This window comes from Cydia pomonella, chromosome 25 (genome assembly GCF_033807575.1).
Source record: "Cydia pomonella isolate Wapato2018A chromosome 25, ilCydPomo1, whole genome shotgun sequence".
Classification (NCBI taxonomy): domain Eukaryota; kingdom Metazoa; phylum Arthropoda; class Insecta; order Lepidoptera; family Tortricidae; genus Cydia; species Cydia pomonella.
This window is the reverse complement of record NC_084727.1, coordinates 3886518-3906887: the sequence shown is the minus strand read 5'-3', so window position 1 is coordinate 3906887 and position 20370 is coordinate 3886518. Positions and strand designations below refer to the sequence as shown.

The 20370-nt window shown below is 37.6% G+C and overlaps 1 protein-coding gene across 13 annotated transcripts in view; it reads right to left on the bottom strand.

Moving 5' to 3' along the window:
* Positions 1–20370, bottom strand: part of LOC133531550 (zinc finger protein 852-like) — a 119234-nt gene that overhangs the window by 80443 nt on the left and 18421 nt on the right. Inside the window, exon 7 of one of the 13 annotated variants that reach the window (XM_061869839.1) lies at positions 11593–12217. The exons of 10 other annotated variants lie outside the window; for them this stretch is intronic. In XM_061869839.1, the coding sequence (XP_061725823.1) occupies positions 11622–12217 (596 nt within the window). In that variant the 3' untranslated portion in view covers positions 11593–11621. Of the gene's footprint in view, positions 1–11592; positions 12218–13428; positions 15446–15589; positions 16500–20370 lie in introns of those variants that run through there. 2 more of the 13 variants (XM_061869842.1, XM_061869840.1) reach the window with 2 other exon arrangements.

The window sequence follows — 20370 nt, the reverse complement described above, 5'->3', positions numbered from 1 at the left end:
CGCCGTCTGGCGTTCAAAAGGTTAATGTAATACAAGTCAGCTTCAGACAACCAAGCTTTTAGGCGGTGCGTAGCTAACCATACTAACATTTTGCCAACCGCATCATCTAAACGGTTGAGGTAGACCTACTAAGTTCTCCTAAAAAACAACATTTGTTCGATCCTGCCTGTGATCTTGGTGAATTTTAAGTCTTCATTCAATGCAAAAAACCGAAGATGCTCTCAACGGCCGAAAGTGCTTGTTACATGTTTCATAAATGAACAAATACCATTACAGTCCAAGACAATTTATTGTAGTTTTAAAATTACAGAATAAGCAATAGCATAGTACACAATAGTAATACAGAATCAGAATTAAATAGTTGTTGTTAGATAAGACATATTATACACTAAGCGATTTTTTAATGACAGATTATTATTCAATAATACCTATAGATTATGTATCCTTGATAATATAATAATAAATGACATATGACATTGAAATTAAAACTTTTGATACGAAGTCTACTTTTGACATAAATTTAATTTTTATTTTATCGTAGGTATATTTGCTAATTATTATTGTTTATAAGATACTTAATCACAAATTCTCTTCTCCTTGGAATTGTAAATACTTAATCGTATTGCAGTGCCCAACAGGGCTCACAAAGACCTAGCTTCATAATTTACCACCTGTACAACCACTTTGTGAATTTGCAATAAAATATTGAGTATTGATAATGCTTCATAAATGAACATGCAATTATGGTGAAGGTACTTTAGTTCCATAATAAACAGCAAAAAGCATTTCAAAATATTGGACGAATGATTATGAGCATTGATGTTCCTGATGCATGTGGTACTTCAAACTTCCATTCGTCACAAACGTATCAGCGCATATTCCGCAAGTATATCTTGCTTCATCAGAGTGATTCTTCGTGTGAGCATTAAGAGCCTTCGCAGTCTTGTACGGCTTAAAACAGTACTCGCATATATAGGGCCTTTCATTGGAATGTTTAGCAGAATGCCTTAGGAGTCTCTGCCGAGTACTGAAAGCCATGTCGCAGTTTTCGCATTTATAATCCTTTTCGCCCATGTGATGAACTCTTTGATGCCATTCAAGTCTGTTCTGGAACGGGAATTTTTTTCCGCACGCACCACATGTAATGGCCTTCCAACCGTGGGCCTCTTCCATATGCCTGTACTTCAAATAGGGAGACACCTGCACTTTGCATATGACACAAGGGATCCTCTTCTTCGTTAACTTTAGATGTACTTTTAAGAAGTGCTGGCGGAAAAGCATCTTACTCTTGAAATTCTTGTCGCAAACATTGCACTTGAAGGCTATTGATTCATCTTCTTCAGTCAAGGTGCAGAATTTTGTGTACTCGCTGGCAAATCCTAAAAAAGAATGAACAATTTGTGAGGAGCTTTGTTATGCCATGTGGTAGTGTTTTTTGGTGCAGTTTTCGTACATAGTTGTTTACACATGCGCTGTATGCGCTTTGTCATTTATATTATAAACGCACGCACTTATTATAAGTTATAACTCTGCAAGCGACAAGAACGTCGTTCGTTATTGTCCCGCCAATAACGCTAAGTGCTTAAATAATGGCGTACGCTGTCTAATTAATCCTCTAAATTCCCCTTTTATCACTTGAACCTTGTATTCTTCTTGAAATGGTAAAATATTAGGTAATTTTATACTAAATCGAACATTTTGATACCAAGGAGGTAATAAGAATTTGGTTGTTATATTATAATTCAAACAGAATTCAATGTTTTTTAAAATGTTAAAATCATATTTTTTAAATCTTATCTTGATAAGGATCTTTTAGGGAGTGCAATCTTACAGCATAATCATTGATCTCGGTATTAGCAAGATTCAAGAGGTCCAATCTCGCAAGATCTCAGTATATTGCGAGATCTCGCAAATCTACCAAATATTTTTGACATTCTGTTGACACTGAGAAAAGTATTGTTCTAGGGACGAAATAATGCATATTACCTTTATAACATGGTTGATAATGGTAAGTGGCACAAGACTTAATTCCTTCAGGATTGACGCATTGGTGCGGCGCGCCGTTCATGGAATCTTGCGCCAACACCACACCACATCTCAAATGCATCAATGCTTACTACGAGTACTCGCCGAGTCTAGGTTTCCGCACCATACAGAAATATAAAGGAGGGTACGCATTGGTTATTTTCTCTGTTCCGCTAGTCCAAAAACCAACAGAGTTGAGAATTAGGCCATTAGATAGGTATTTCTATGTACTTCATTTCATTCTATGGGCACTTGTTGCTGTCTTATTTCTGGCGCATACGTCACACCTAACGCAGGTGAGGGTAGACAGTTCCTCATCGGGCGTTGACAGGAGTGGTGGTGCGCGTTGGAGCCAAGTCCCGTAGTAACTCTAATCCTAAACTTCTGGGTATCCTAGGGACACTACAGGCACCAAGCGGAATTCCATTGCAGAATTGAGATATTTGTAGTTAAATGTATTAGTAAAATTAAATGTATTGATATTATAAATATCAAGATAGTTATATTTGTTCTTTTTAGTCAGCAAAACTGCTTGTTGTTTATATTTGTTAATTAAGTTCTACACGTGTTGTTATGAAAGAGCGGGGTCTTCTGTCACAGGTATTTTATACTTACTAGAAGACTCCAACCTTTACAATTAAACCCTGTATTATTAACAAGTAAAACATTTTTCATTTTTTGTGTTTTAATCAAAATGTCATCACCTTAATTACCTAGGCAATAGAACCCAAGTGAATACGTAAGGGTAGGCGCGGTCGCCTGGCGTCCGCAGCACGGCATAATTCCTTCGCCGTCTGGCGTTCAAAAGGTTAACGTAATACAAGTATGCTTCAAACAACCAAGCTTTTAGCCGGTGCGTAGCTGACCATAAACTTTTTTTGCCAAACGCATCATCTAAATGGTTGACGCAGACCTATACTAAAGTTCTCCTAGAAAAAAACATTTTTTCGATCCTGCCTGTGATCTTGGTGAGTAAAATTCGCCAAGATCACAGGCAGGATCGAAAAAATCTAAAAACCCTTCATTCAATGTAAAAAGCCGAAGATGCTCTCAACAGCCGAAAGTGCTTGTTACATGTTCCATAAATGAACAAATACCATTACAGTCAAGACAATTTATTGTAGTTCAAAAAGTATAGAATAAGCCATAGCATTGTACATAATAGTAATACAGGATTTTTCTTAACTGAACATTCAATTACGATGAAGATACTTTAGTTACATAAGGGCCTACGCTAGCTGGCGCGGGTGCACGGAGCGGACAAGCGGGTTAATGAAAAATAGTATGCAGTAGCAATGCTAACTGAAGCGGACGCGTCCGGCGGATTTCACCTACAAATAGCACCCGCGTGCGTGCGCACGTGGCGGACGTCCGCGTCAGCTAGCGTAGGCCCTAATAAATAGCAAAAAGTATGTCAAAAGAATCTAGATATCAAACTATTAGTAGCTATGGGATTAACAATCGAGTTTTAGTAGAAATGTTGGTATTTAAAGCAACACATTTTTTCCTGACAAAAACCTATTAACAATCACTTGTTGTGATTCAATATAGGGACGAATCATTATCAGCATTGATGTGCTTGATGCAAGTGGTACTTCAAAATACCATTCGTCACAAACGTATCAGCGCATATTCCGCAAGTATATCTTGCTTCATCCGAGTGATTCTTCGTGTGAGCATTAAGAGCCTTCGCAGTCTTGTACGGCTTAAAACAGTACTCGCATATATAGGGCCTTTTATTGGAATGTTTAGCAGAATGCCTGAGGAGTCTCTGCCGAGTACTGAAAGCCATGTCGCAGTTTTCGCATTTATAATCCTTTTCGCCCATGTGATGAACTCTTTGATGCCATTCAAGTCGGTTCTGGAAGGGGAATTTTTTTCCACACGCACCGCATGTAAGGGCCTTCCGACCATGGACCTCTTCCATATGCCTGTACTTCAAATAGGGAGACACCTGCACTTTGCATATGGCACAAGCCCTCCACTTCTTCGTTAACTTTAGATGTACTGTTAAGAAGTGCTGGCGGAAGAGCATCTTTTTCTTGAAATTCTTATCGCAAATATTGCAATTGAAGGCTATTGATTCATCTTCTTCAATCAAGGTGCAGAATTTTATGTACTCGCTGGCCAACCCTAAAAAAGAATGAACAATTTGTGAGGGGCTTTGTTATGCCATATGGTAGTGTTTTTTGGTGCAGTGTTCAAACATTGTTGTTTACACATGCTGTGTAAGCGCTCATCATTTATTAAAACGCACGCACTTATTATAAGTTACAACCCTTCTAGCAACAAGAATGTCGTCAGTTATTGTCCCGCAAATAACGCAAAGTGCTTAAATTATGGCGTACCCTGTCAAAGTAATCCTCTTAATTTTAACCTTGTAAGGTTTATATTTGTGCCGTTTGCAATCAAAATGGTACTTATTGTCGGTTGTCAATAAGACGCTATTTCCATAAAGCTTCAATTTGTAATCAACCTTATTTACAACCGACAATTTGATACCTCTTAGTTGCAAACGTTACATTTTATCTCCTGAAATAATCTTCCTGAAATGGTAATATATTAGGTAATTTTATACCAGATACAACAGAACAGAAACAGCTGATACCAAGGAGGTATAGTCGTTCGATTTGTAGCTGGCCCCGACGGGCTAATCCTTTGTCTATTGTTAAGCAAAACCGCACGTGCTAATTAGGTAATTTTATACCAGATATAATAGAACAGAAACAGCTGATACCACGGAGGTATAGTCGTTCGATTTGTAGTTGGCCCCGACGGGCTAATCCTTTGTATATTGTTAAGCAAAACCGCACGTGCTACTACCTGCATAAAAATGGTCCGGTCATTTCAACCGGTTATTGAATTACAACTCCTATAGGAATTGCAATAAGATTCAAAATTAACAAATGTAAAAATAATTTGCGATTTCTTGTGTGGCCTCTAGGGTTACTGAGTTTCGGCGAGTCGAACGCTACAGAACCAGTTTAAAATGTGTCCTCAACATGCGTAATAAAGGCGCGTTATCGGAAAGCTTTAGAGGTTAGAATTATACGACCCTTATTTTGCAGGTAGTCGCACGTGCCTGTTTTACTTAACAATAGACAAAGGATTAGCCCGTCGGGGCCAGCTACAAATCAAACGGCTATAATAAGGATTTGTTTGTCATATTATAAATTAAACAGAACTAAACTTTTTTTTTTCAAAAAGGTTAAAATCAAAATAATCTTTTTTAAATGTAATCTAATTTTGATAGAGATCTATTAACATATAACAAGTTAATTTTATTATAATTATAATTTCACGTAGGTAGCTTTAATTTTAAAGGACTCTTCTAATGAAGGTACTTAATATATGTAATTTAAATAATAGTAGATCGTACTACAAGTACAAGTAAAGGCCATCGCAAACCAGCGGAGCGCAGCGCAGATCACTTTAAATTTATCAATGTATACCTATTCTTTTACACTCAGGCATGAATTTGAATGCTCTGAGGGGAGTGTGTCTTGGCATATACTACGTCACCGAGGGTAAGGCGGGGGTAAAATAAAAAAAAACTTTAACCGAATTTTTTGTTTGTTATTACAATTTATCTATTTTTTGGTTCGGTTGTACGAGTTTTTTTATGTAACTTCGATAAGGCAACTCAGAAATTATATTTCTAGTTTCGTACTTACATAAGTTATATCGTATGGTATTATGCTTTCGAGACCCGGACAAATACATATAGCGACATTCCATCATTGGTTTTAGAAGCTGGCTACCCAGGGAGCCCACAGGTCTCGAAAGGTTAAGGAAACTACGTCTATAAGTCAGATTACCCTATATTGTAAATATATATATATATATATATATATATATATATATATATATTGTGTAATATATGTATATTGTTGTAATAATTTATAAGAGACTGTTTGTTTCTAAATAAAGAAAAAAAAATGGGTGACGTAGTCATTATTTTTGGTATGTATGTTCACTCTACCTTGCACTTAAATAAATAATAATAAATAAATATTATAGGACATTATTACACAAATTGACTAAGTCCCACAGTAAGCTCAATAAGGCTTGTGTTGTAGGTACCTAGACAACGATATATATAATATATATAAATACTTAAATACACAGAAAACACCCATGACTTAGAAACCGTATCCGTGTTCATCACACAAATATATGCTCTTACCAGGATTTGAACCCGGGACCATCAGCGTCATAGGCAGGGTCACTACCCACTAGGCCAGACCGGTCGTAAGCACTTGGACGCACTTGTAATTCTAAAGAGAATTAACATTAGTATTGGGATTCAAGCAAACGTAGGTATTTCGTTTCGTAATTAAACTATTATCTCCTCAGTTACCGCGAACATCGAAATATTGTTATCTGCCTCTCTGTCGACTGAGTATGCAATGCAAATAGACGAATGAAATGTCTCCCGGGTATATAAATATCAAATTAGAAGTTTTTTTTAATTAATATGAATATCCATAGCGTAAAATTTCGGTAATCGTATGTTGAAATGACAGTGACAGAGTTTTTTTGGAATCTATTCAGATCCAATTCGGGAGGTATAATTAAATTAAACAAAACCAATTTGGAAGCATATTTTTGTTACGCAACTCTATTTTGAACATACATAGTAACTGGTAAAGTACATATCTATTCTTAACTAAAATATAGTTATTATTTTAGTTACCAATTTCATTAATTTATGTAGTTAAAACAAATTTTGTGACGTACTTAGCAATATCAACAATTAAAATACGGACCGCAAATCCTACCCCATGCTCCCGTGTTTCCGTAGAACTCTTGCCCTTCCAGTAAAAAGTGTAGTTAGCTTCTCGCAAAGAGCCTTCATCCTCAATTCTGGTCTCCTGTAAAGCTGCAATATCGACGTTTAACCTGTTGAGTTCCGCGTCAATATTGTATGTTTTGCGCAGATCTTGTGCGCAGTCGCAGTTTTCGCAGGTGGATCTTCGATGGATCCTTCTACTGTCGGGAGTGGCCGCTGGCGCCCGCACATGCGACGCCTATTCGTGCGGATTTATAACCGGTAACTGCCACTCCCCGTGTTATGTCCCACTTGCACGGCAGGTGGGCGAAGTGCCCTCTCCGCGGATGCTGCTGCGCCTTGGACAGACGACTTTATGGCAACACGGGCTTGCCCAGAACCCGTACCACCCTCTCTTTCCTCCCTGACATAATCCACAGGAATGACAAGTCAGTACGTGTGGTGCCGGTTTGGACGCAGGTTTATAATTAGTTTTCCTTCTTTTTGGAGACTACTTGTCAGCGTTTCAGAGCTAAGTGTTTCATAAAACACACTTCAGCCCTAATCCCTTAGTCGTCTCTTACGACAGTTACGACACCCACGGAGAGAATGCTGCTATAATCACTCTAACTATTGACAGTAATATAGGAAAAAATTGCCTTCCCTTTTTGAAAGAACGTCTCCATGTTTATACGCTTCCAGGCTTGAAGGTTCTTAACTGACTACCGAATATAATCAGGATGCCGCTTCGACATATGATATTTAAGACTGGCTGTCTGCACAAACGCTTCCTGGCACACCGGACACACACATCTCTTATCATTCAAGTGTATCTTTACATGCAACCGCAGATACTTGGCCGTTTTGAACGCCTTCGAGCAAAATTGGCATTTAAAGTCTCTAACATCGGAATGCTTGAACATGTGCTGTTTTAAATTTTTGATATCGGAGAAGCCTTGGCCGCATTGCTCGCACGTGTGGTTCTTTTCCCCCATATGGTAATGCTTCTGATGTTTAAGTACTTGGTGTGGGTATGAGAATTTTTTCCCGCAAGCGTCGCATGTTGGGGCTTTCCAGCCGTGCTGTTGTTCCATGTGACTCCAGCGGTGCCTGGGTATTAGTTCCTCATGGCATAGGACGCAAGGATGCGTCTTCTTTTTAAGTTTGAGATGGACATGGTTATAGTGTTGCAGCCAGTTGTTCCAATTCTTGTATTCGCGGTCGCAGATAGAGCAAGCGTATGATTTAGTTCCGTCTTCTTTGTCCTTTACGTCGCAGTATTCAGCCACTTCTCTTTTTGGCTTTGATCCTGGGGGCTTCCCTAGAATAGAAGGACAGATTGTGAGGATCTGCTGTCATAACGTTTGTCACATTTGTATGTTCCTCTAATGTTACAGCTATATATATATATATATATTCGGGATGGCAACATATTATGTCTATTATACACATAAGCAGCAAGATGTAAAAGTATTTCTAAAGCCAAGAAAGCCTCCTAGTTCTCCTGAAATTATTGTATGACCAACGCAACCTATGAAGGTATTTTCTTAATAGTTATTCACTTACATTTTAGATTTCATCATCGCTTGTAAATCAATGCAGATCGTCAATCACCAACATTTTTGATTAACGTTAAGTATGCAAGCAAAGTTAAAACCTTTTGAACGCGACAGATGGCGAACCCAGGTACGTCATGCATATGCCAATATCTCTGGCATAAGCTAGCAAACCGTACTGGAAATGTTGAAGGTTACTTAGAAAATGTACGCCATAGTACGTAGCGCCAAGGGACGTTGCAAGAGCGTTAAAAAAACACATTATATTAATGTTTAATATTTAACTACCTATTACGTAATACTAATAACTAGGCATAAGGTATAGCAGATGCCAGTTCCTGTTGGTGGTCATGACCGTTAAATTACTAACGAAGGGTTTATAGCAGTGAAGCTATTGGAAAAGAAACGCACAACATTCTTCCTAAAAGTGTAATTAAAATCAAAATTAACAGCGTAAACTTATTTGTTATAAAATTGTGCAAAAAATAAATCAAAGCATTAGACAAATATCGTTATCGATCAATTATTGGTTCTTAACTTCCTAAATGTTTAATTATTTTACTAGATTCATCATCAACATCTTGATGATGCTTTCTAATGTGCCATTTTAGATTGCTTAACTGAATATACGGTTTGTCACAGACCGAGCACACGTATTTCTTCTCATTTAAATGTATTTTCGCATGTAATCTCAGATACTTGGCCGATTTAAATTCCTTCGAGCAGTATTCGCATTTAAATTCGTTCACTTTGGAATGCGTCGAGATATGTTGTTTTAAATTTTTGAGGTTGGAGAACGTTTTTCCGCAATGTTCGCACTTATAATTCTTTTCTCCCATGTGGAATTGCCTCTGGTGGGCAACGACTTGATACGGGGCGGAAAATTTCTTCCCGCAAGCATTACATGAAGGAGGTTCCCATCCATGCTCCTCCATGTGTTTCCATCTTTGCCAAGGCGCATACACCTTATGACATATGACGCAAGGATGTCTCTTCTTCTTGAGATGATCTTTAAAGTAGTGGAGGTGCCAGTGGTTAAACGTTTTGAATTCGTGGTCGCAGATAGTGCAAGTGTATTTAGTTCCATCCTTCATATTTTTTACTTCGTAGAATTGTGAGACGTCTGGTTTTAGATTTGAAGGTAGCCCTAGAATAGAATAAGATATTGTAAAGATGCGGAATTGTCAAGAGACTAAAATATTGGAAACAGATTTGTTGTATTGTATTGTTTATTGTTTGTATATGCCAATGTAAAAAGTACTATACCGCCTGATTCCTAACAGTAAGGCATTTTTACGAACGCTGTCTTACCTATATTTGTCAAGAAATATTTTTGACAACTGTGTTTGGGTTAATATGAGTCGACCGAGAAATTATTAACCCAAAAAATTATTTGATGTTACCCTAACATACTAACAACTGAATTTAAAAAAGGAAGATAGTATCTCTGAAACTTAACAGTTTTCAGTTAAGAAATCTAGTGATCTCTGAAACTTAACTTTATCTTTACTTTATATCACGTTTAGTCTTAGTTCTCATGTAAATAAGCCCTTTTGAAAAGACCCTTCTCAAATATAATCACGAATAGGCCGTTAAAATCATTCGTGTTTTCCCATGCACTCTGTATGATATAAATAAAAATTAGTTACAAAGAAGGTAAACTGTATTTCTAAAAATAATAATGAACAAAATTTGTCGAACAGTAAGGAATAAAATACAGATTATAGCATCTACTCAAGGAATGACCTAAGAAAAAAAAAAACATTTTTAGTTTTTGCATTCATTATAATCATTGTAGCCCTTATATTGGTTGCTTTTCAGTTTCAACAACTTTTTCCGGATGATGCCTCTTAATGTGATACTTCAAGTTGTTTGACTGCACATACGCCTTTTCGCACACAGGGCACTTGTGTTTTTTATCTCCCGTGTGTATTTTCTCGTGGATATTCAACAGTCTTCGAGTTTTGAAGGCTTTGGAGCAAAACTGACATTTGAAATTCTTCTCAATAACATGCTTTCCAGTGACGTGCGAGTACAAATCCTTGTAGTTATAGAAGGCCGCGCCACACTCGTTACAGATATGTCCTTTGACACCCGAATGTCGAACCAAATGTTGTCTCAAATAAGTGATAGTTTTAAATGCCTTTGGGCATTGATCACACTTGTAATTCCTTACATTTGAATGCTTAATTTCATGCTGTCTTAGCCCTGGCATGCTGGGAAACTTGTCACCGCACTTCTCGCATACATATGTTAGGTTCTCCAGACGGTTGTGGACCTCTCTCTGATGTACGGGCACTTGGAAAGGGTAGGAGAATTTTCTGCCGCAGTCGGGGCAAGTTGGGGCGTGCCACCCGTGGCGTTCCTCCATGTGCCTCCATCTGTTTCTGGGTATCACTTCCTCTTTGCAAATGACACAGGGGCGCGTTTTTTTCGTCGGATACAATCGCAAGTGCACGGTCTTGTAGTGCTCGTTTAAGCGCTTTCGCACGTCGAATTGTTTAACGCAAAGAGTGCAGGCGTATTTGTTCTTTCCTTCCTGAGTGACGAGGACCTTGCAGAACTGAGCATATTCTTTACTAACCTCTTCGCGATTAAGACCTAGAAGAGAAAGATATCGTAAGGATTCTGAGAGTCATCGGGACAAACGATGGTGTTTACGGGACGGAACATTACTTGGATTTTCAAATAACTTATGTTATTTAGTAAAGGCGATTTTGTTCAAGAATTATAAACCCTTTGTCGGAAATAGTTTACAAATATCAATACCCTTTTTTCCATAAAATTGGGGTTTCATCAGGAATCAAAGAAAACGAAAATGTTATTAAGCACTATAAGTCATGTGCTAGAGTCACTCTCAAAATTTTATTCTTTACAAAATGATGATGTCCTAACGCCTATAAATATACTAAAGACGAGTGACGAATAATGTTTAATTATTAAGAATGGTCTCAAGGGCATTAGCATCAGGGTACAATATAATGATGCCTATCGTATCCTGTTCAAAATGCCTAGATACTGTAGTGCACCTGACTTCTTCGCGATCCTCAGAGCCAGAGTAGCCTCCTGTTGGGAAGCTATTAGAAGCTCCAAAAATTACATCCTGAGTATGATAAGTGAGAACCCAAATAGTCATGTTTTCAGGCATTGCCTATCTGTTCATCAGAACGAGAAACGGAAATGATAATATTAATCTTAATTGATATTCATTATTTTAATTTCTATTAGAGTTAAGCTAGTTTATAGTAACAGCATTTTATTTTATTTATTTATAAGACATTCGTAGGATGCCGTTTAGTGACGTGCCAAGCCAGACTACTGTGCTGAACGAAAGCATCGCCGCAATGCGGACACACGAATCTCCGCAGGTCGTTATGCATATCCATGTGCGACGCCAAATTCTTTTTCCATCTAAACTTTTTCCCGCACACATCGCACGCGTAATCCCTCACATCCGAGTGGGTTATCTGATGCTTCTTCAAATACGCTTTATTGAAGAATGTTTTACTGCAAATGTCGCATTTGTGGTTCCTTTCACCCATGTGAGTTTGTCTCTGATGGTGCAACACCAAGTGCGGTGCAGTGAATTTTCTTCCACAGATGTTACATGTGGGAGCAGGACGGCCATGGGCGGTTTCCAAATGGGCGTATCTCCTATGAGGAAACAGCTGGATGCCACAGATTTTACAAGGAAAAGTCTTATTCTTAAGTTTCATGTGTATGTGTTTGTAATGTTGCGTGAAGCGGTGCTTGGCGTTGTACGTCCGTCCGCAAGTGAGGCACGTGAATATTTCGTCTCCGTTGTCGTTTTGCGTTATTTCGCAAACCGCTTTTCGTTCCTTATTCGCGTGTTCCATTTCTTCGCCTAAAAAAGAATTTTATGACTAAGTGAGTGCGAACTTCATTAGTATATCATCGTGCTTAGACATTTCGAATATCAATAGTAACTGTGGATGTGAACGGTCGCGTTTGATTCGTAGGTGAAAGAAGCTTAGCATAGGTTAGTCGTAAGCGTTGGTTTATTGGTAAACCGACATAAAGGTTGGCGCTGATGATAAGCTGTGTGCTTACCCTTTACCCTTTGACCGCAAACATCGTCAACTGGCGCGCGCGGCTATTTCGGGTCAGTTGGGGCGTTCCGCCAAGGGGCATGATGACGGGTCGCGCATGGCGCGTGTGGCGTTCTAAGGGTTAAAACTGTTATAGTTTTGAACTGACGATAATTCATAGTTACTCAATAGAATCCTTTAGATTCGTGAAAATCATCGAGAAATAAATAGTTCTAACCCTATTTATTATTAATTATGGCGCGTCAATTTAATTGGTTAAATTATTCACGAAGTTAATTAAAAGAACATGTAGAAAGAAGAACCTCTTTTATATTCCTCGTAGTCGAACCGCATATGCGAGAAACGGTTTCATTGGAAGAGCATGCAGGATGTATGATGATAAGTTTCAAAATGTAGATATTTTCAGTGAAAAGTTCGGTAGTTTCAAACAACTTACATTGAAATGTATTAATGGACTTAAATTAGATAGTTAACTTTAATTACAATTATTGTTTGTTATTAGTGTTATTGCAATGTACTTCATCTTTGCTTTTATTTTTGTTAGGATGTACGAGCATTATTTGTTACTTCAATTTGGCAACTTAGAATTTCAGGTTTAGTTTAGTAATTATATATATTTAGGTTATATGGTTTTCATACTATATTTAAGGAAACTGTAGGTCTATAAGACTATTACCCTATATTGTAACAATTTATCAATATAAGAGACTGTTTGTTTCTAAATAAAGAAAATAAAATAAATAAAAATAAAAATTTAATATTACCCTCTGGTTTGTTGAAGTCCTGAGACCACATTATACTTTTTCAAATATGAATGGCACTCCCAAGGACTTCTTAGGTTTAGGACCTATTCTCTAGCCACCCAGATGGCTGTAATTTAAAGGTCTGCCATTCTATTATATATTTAATTTTAACAATCAAAATTGCAGTGTCTTGGCATGTTTTTATTCGTGAGCGGCTAAAGGTAAAGCCATAGAAAAAGATTTTTAAATGAAACTTAACTGCATACGCATCTTAAGTTTTTATTGAAAAAAAACTAAACTAAAACATTATACGTTTATGCTAGTACAATATCACTATCAATATCCTTGACAATATAGTATCATTAAAATATAACATCTAATAGATGTTATAGTATAGTTGGGGAGATCTAAGTTCACACATTTGTCACAAGAAAATGCGCGTAGAAAATAAAAACGCATGTCCCATTGAAATTATAAATAAAATCCCGTAATACTAAGCCATAAGCCATATTTCGCTTTTCTGAAACATAACATATGTTTCATTTTTTTAGATCTTAGTTATTGAATATTCTACTATAATAATTTATCACGCAAACAGTTATGTCACCTATCTTTTTTTTTAAACAGTGTTGTGGCAGAGTCGTTTAGTTTCATATAATATTTCCGTAAGTTGATAAAAATCGATTATATAATAATAAACGATACATTTCAAACAAAATCAGAATAATGACAATTAATTACGATGTTAAAAAAAGGTTAATTAATAATACAAACGAAACAATACAAATAAATAATACAAACATGCAAAACTCGGCAGTTAAATCGATTCGACTAATTCGTTTATAATCGCTAGATTTATAAACCGATACGTCTTATTGTTAGCCACATCACTTCAAACTTCAATAGACAACTGTCAAATGTGTAAACTCAGATTCCTCAGACTGCAGTAAGAGCAAGCTAAAATCATTAAAATCAATCATTAACATAGCTTTTTGTATTCTCAAAAATTAAAACAATAAAATATTCAAAAATATACAAAACTAGAATCCGTCTAACTTCGCACCGACTTGAATAGAACAAAGTGAAAAGGCGTCATTATCTCATCATAAACGACATAATATGTTCATAGAAATTTGACATTAATGATAACATTTACACACTACACACTATGCATAACACAACACTGTTATGTCTAGTGTGTAAATGTTATTACGTGATATTTACAGTTATATTTGCGATAATAAATGCCTATGCATCTATGATCTAATGCAGGGGTTACCAATCTTTGTCAGTTCGCGTCAGTAGCACATTTAAAATTTAAGCGCGTCGCTCTAACCTAGCTAGCCTATTCGAAATAGGTAACATGGTGAGGAAGGAGGATTGCCTCTTGGCGCCCCTCTTTACTGTCTACGGCGCTTCAGTGCACCACCCCTGGGCTAATTACCAAAATGTTTTTACAAGAAGAAACTTTAAATTGCACCTGACGTTCGAGGCCAGAAATATCATCGTGTTACCATGAGGTTTATCAATACGTTACGTCTACGATATTATTAGATTTATTAGTACTTCTTCACTTTATAGAATAATCTTTCCTAGCTTATAAACTGTATACGCAAGAAAGTGACCAAGGCTTCCAGTGCCTAAGGCCGGATTCGAACGGGTTTCAACATTCGCCGGCGCGGTACCCAAAAGATTCTCTTGCTTACCCTAAAGATTACGATGTATCAGGATGTCGTTTAGACATGTGATACTTCAAACTGCTCTGTTGAACGAAACCCTCCCCACACACCGGACACACAAACGACCTATCATCCAAATGTATCATGATATGCGTTTTCAAGTTGTTCCTCCATCTAAACGCCTTCCCACAGAACGTGCACTTGTGTTTTCGCAGCTCCGTATGCTTGATAGCGTGCTGGCTCAATCTGTATTTCGAAGCGAATTGCATGCTGCATACTTCGCAGGTGTGAGATTTTTCACCCATGTGGTCGACTTTCTGATGCTTTAGTACTTGGAAGGGGTAGGCGAATTTCTTGCCGCAAGCGCCGCAGGAGGGGGCCGGCCAGCCATGAACGGTTTCTAGATGAAACGCTCGCATGTGAGCGGGGACCTTGAGGTGGCAGAGATAGCAGGAGCGAAGCTTAGGGCGAAGCTTGAGGTGAACATGCCTGTAGTGTTGGCTAAAGTGGTTCCGTTTCTTGAAGCCACTACCGCATTCGTCACAAGTGTATGTTTCGGAACCGTCGTCTTCCAATGTGAGCGTAAAATTGTTGTTGGGCCCTAGAAAAGAACGAGAGGTGAAATGGCATCGGTTCCTGAGGCTCTTGATTGGCTTATTCATTTGTAAGCAGTTTAATAGACGTTTTCAATTGTAAAAAAAACCGATACTTCGACTAGCGAAAAATAAATAAAAATGACATATAATGTAATTAACTGATTTATTCAATCTACTTCACACTCCGTTTTAATTGTTCACAGTTTTAGAGACATAACTCAGAGCCACACACACACGGTTACATTTGGGCAATCCAAATTATTCAGATCTACAGCACTGTAACTTTTTTTCTAGTCTTCTCTTTCAATAGGCCTAGGCTTTGTACCGTCGCGACATGCAAACCGATTTTGACACTTGACCTAAATAACGTGGCTGCAAAATGCCATTGGTCTTCACGCGCATCAAGTGTTCGCGGCATATAAAGACGATATTTTCATACTTTGTTGCTTAACTAGCAAGACACTTTCATTTTAGAATAAGGTTATCTCGTATGGTGAACATCGACTCCTCTATGATTCCTCAGCGCATGCTGTTTCAGCGTGGACTTCTGTACAAACGCCTTATCACACACCGGACAAGTGTATCTTTTATCTCCAGTATGAATCTTCACGTGATCTTTCAAGTTATTCTCCCACCGAAACTCCCTGTTACACTCATCGCATTTATATTTCTTAACACTACTATGCGTCGCCATATGCAGTCTTAAGCTTAAATTGTTGAAGAAGCTTTTTGAACACATTTTGCAATTAACGGTTTTCTCTCCCATGTGAACTTTCTTTTGGTGCTCCAGGACTTGGCATGGAAAGCGAAATTTCTTGTTACATACTCCACAAGTCGGCGCTGGTATTCCATGGGCTTCCTCTAAGTGATAGGCTCTTAAATACCCTGGGACTTTGGCGTCACAGTGTGGACATTTTCGTTCTCTAGGTCGTTTTTTGAGATGGACGAAGCGGTAGTGTTGAGAGACGAGCGGTTGGGAGAGGAATGATTTCTCGCATTCGTTGCATGCGTACTTGTTGTCCGGTGTCAGTGTGTAATAATTGGCTCGTGGTGGCCTTCCTAGAAAAGAAACAGGGCGTCATAGGCTGTTTAGGTTTCACTGAGTAACACATCTTGAGGAAAAACGGAAGTATATATTTCAATGTTGGTTGGCCTGATAATTTCGATACAGGTGGGCGATTTCGGTTGCTAGTTTGTGTAAGAGTTAAATGTATATATGGCTATGGAACAGTTCCCGAGTAGCTACAACTACAACGTTATACACTTGTAAAGGAATAAAATGTGTGATAAAATAGAGTAAACATTCTTCGCGAAATTAGTGAAATAACTCTCTTATAGAAGATATGAAGTTCCTACAGGTCGTATCACGACAAGGACGAGATGATTGCATTTAAAAATGTATTTTTATGTTCTTAGAAAATTTCGAGTGGAATTTCATTATGACTAATGAGTTTAGGGTAAAAATAACAAGGTAGGTTTAAAATAAAAGAAACATGTCATACTATGTATGTATAATAACTATATATCTACATAATAAAATTAACAGTCTTATATACCTATGTACAATGTACAATTTATTACGTATTTTCAATATGTTTTTAAACTTAAAAATAATGTACTTAATAGTGATGTTTTACGCGAAATAATCTAAGCTATCATTCAATAGAATTAAAATATAAAAACAGTGTATGCAAGATTTTTAATACAAATTGATTAGTTCATGATATTGACGGGTATATGTTATTTACAAAAACACGACATATTTAGTGCTGTTGACTATACTTGACATATATTGGATTAACTTCGAACACGGGTTAATGTTGAAAACAAAGAATATCTGGGCATTTCTGATTAAAAAAAACCATTTCCTTGTTTCCGAAAAAACCGGGAAAAAAGTGCCTGAAAAAATGTACAGTTTTGTGATGCATTTTCACATACATTTTGTATGGACAGTCACAAAGCTGACACCCAAAATTTCTATGAAAAATTGGAGACACTTTTTTTCTTCAAAATTAAAAATAGCTTGGTAAGCATCGCAGTAGCGTAAGTGTTGTCAAAGTATGAAATGCTTCTTTCTGGTTTAGTAGATATTACTGATTAATAAAATGACCCCATCATCGAAGTTACCCCAATGCACCTTATCGTAGTTGATAAATGTTAACTATGATAAATATCGTCAACAATATAAAAATAAAGAAGTCTTGCTCCTTGGCGATTAAGAAATGAACACAATTACATTCAAGAAAAATGTTTCGATGCACCTTATCGTAGTTCAAAAATTTTAACTCCCAGTATCGTCAACAATAGAAAAATTTCAGAAACCAATATTATCACATCCAAGAAAAAGGTTTCGTAGTAACAAAGTGTTAATTTAGATTTCGTAGAACTTTTAAATTTGTAAAAATTTCAGATTTACTCCGGTAAATACCGTACGTTTACAGCGTAAGATTTGGAATTACCTACGGTCAATAGGGATAAGTGTGGCAGGCCTACACTTTGGGGCCTGTTTACATATTGATTAGTGTTTATTGCGAGTTCATACACTTGCCACTAAACGCACGTTGCAAAAGAATAAACTCGCAATAAATTTTATACGATACAAAGGGGCCCACTGATTACCAGTTCGCCGGACGATATCGGCCTGTCAGTTATTCGCGATCGTCAGCTTTTGCGAATAACTTACAGGCCGATATTGTCCGGCGAACTGGTAATCAGCGGGCCCCTTTATGGGTTATGAAAAAGTGCTGCTTCGTTATATATATTACACGCAATGTATAAAAGAATGACAATGTCGTATAAAATAATATCACTTACAAGTCAAATATAAAATAAATCAATCTAATAACTTTCTTTAAAATAGCAGCGGAATTATTCTAGTATAATAATAATGTATATTGCACAGTTTACCATTGTATTGATCAGAATCCAAATTAAACGCGTACTTTAGTTATCAGTTATCACATCTTGTCCAAAAGTTATATAGGTCTTAAGAACATTCCAAAGAGCCAGGCAAGGGGTAGGCAGAGTTAAACCTAAACATTTTGTGAAGTAATCAATATATAATCACTAGCGTGGCGTTCAAATGGTTAAACCCATCGACATACTCGTATATCTAAAAAGACGGGCCTTACGGGCAATAAGAATGGGGCCAGTACAACGGTGTGCGTGTGCACACGAATTCGACGAGCCAATCGTGCAGTCTAACGCCCCAACGTGCTTGTGATGAGTTCGCATCACGCGCGCGATTGAGCGCAACTAGTTGCGTTAGACTGCACGATTGGCTCGAATTCGTGAGTGACACCACTGAACTAGCGCCATTCTTCATGCCCGTAAAGCCCGTCCTTAGATATATGTCAATGGTTAACTTGAAAGAAGCTCAATAAACAAGGAGTCGTTTTCGTTGCTGAGAGATGCATGAATCACCCAAAAGATTGCAATTCTGATCCAGACAGTCTTTATCCTAATCCTACCGATATCTACAAAATTGTTAACAGTGAACAGATGGTATAATGCAATATCCTGCTGGACCAAATATAGTCTTCAGGTATTAAAACAGTGGCGTTATAGATTATTATTAATATTGTTCTTTGGAAAGTATATTTTGAGACCTGTAATTTAAACACATTTTGTGTCAATAATGTCACTTTCTTACACGTATTGAACTGACAAATTTAAAAATTTGCTTCCATGTGGGTGTAACCTATGCGACAGTACACATTCGATATAATGGCATTGACGTAGAATTGAGAATCGACCAACCTTTATGGGATATAAATCGCTTTGATAAAATTATAATTTATAAAAAAATGTAGTTTACGTTTACAAAAATCACATCAAAAGTCCCCTAAAAGGAGCTGCGAAAAATATTGCCTTGAATACAATAGGTTAAAACTAAATAAAACAAAATTCCTTTACCTTTAAAGTCCATAGTCCCTTAAACAAACACAGTCACTGGCTCATACACTAAAAGTTCACTTCAGGATGATATTTGGCCATATGATAGTTCAAACTAGCCTTCTGAACGAACGCCTGACCGCACACAGAGCACACTTTCCTTCTATCACCCGTGTGTATCCTTTCATGAAGATCCAAAGTAGTTTTTCTTAAGAAAGACTTCCTACAGAACTTGCAATGGTAATCCTTGACTGTTCTGTGCTTGAATTTATGCTTGTACATACCTTCGAAGCTAAACGATTCGTATTCGCAAAACTCGCACTTGTACTTTTCGCCTAACATGTGGAAATTGTTGATATGTTTCCGCAGTTGTATTTTGGTGTTGAACGTGCCTTTACAGGCGTTACACTTGAAGCGATCGTCTATGTTGTGTTCCTCTAGTTTGTGGACGGTGAGAGGGGCGAGAGTCATGAATTCTTTAGAGCAGAACTGGCAGACGTAGCGCGGGATCTTGTAGTGTTTCGTTTTGACGTGGAAGCGTAGTGAGAATATTTTGTAGTATTTTTTGTCGCAGCGCGTGCAGAGGTAAGCGTCGCCTTCCTTCTTAAAGTCGTCATCGCGTAGGCGGAACTTTGGCGCGCGCGGCGCCTTGACGCCTGAAGACAGAAAAACATTACTTTTATCTCGTCTTCGTTCCTCTGCGCTTTTGCTTAGTCATAGACAGGTTACTGCGCAACAGATGTGTTAAGGGGCGTGTCCATGATTCTCGCTTTAACAGCCTTTGTCTCACTCTTACATTAGGAGCATGACGGCGTAAGGTCATTGACGTCGGTATCTTGTAGGGATTGATTCCCAGTTTTGTTCTTACACGCGTAATCTTGAAAACAGTGCAGATAGCCTAGTTCAGTGCATATTTTTGCTTTATCGAATGTGCGGTTTGGTTACTGAAGTTTCTTTAGTCCTTTTTGGGGGTAAAAGTCTTCACTGTTCGATATAAGATTAAATCGACTAATAACCCTTTTTTCGAAGTATACAT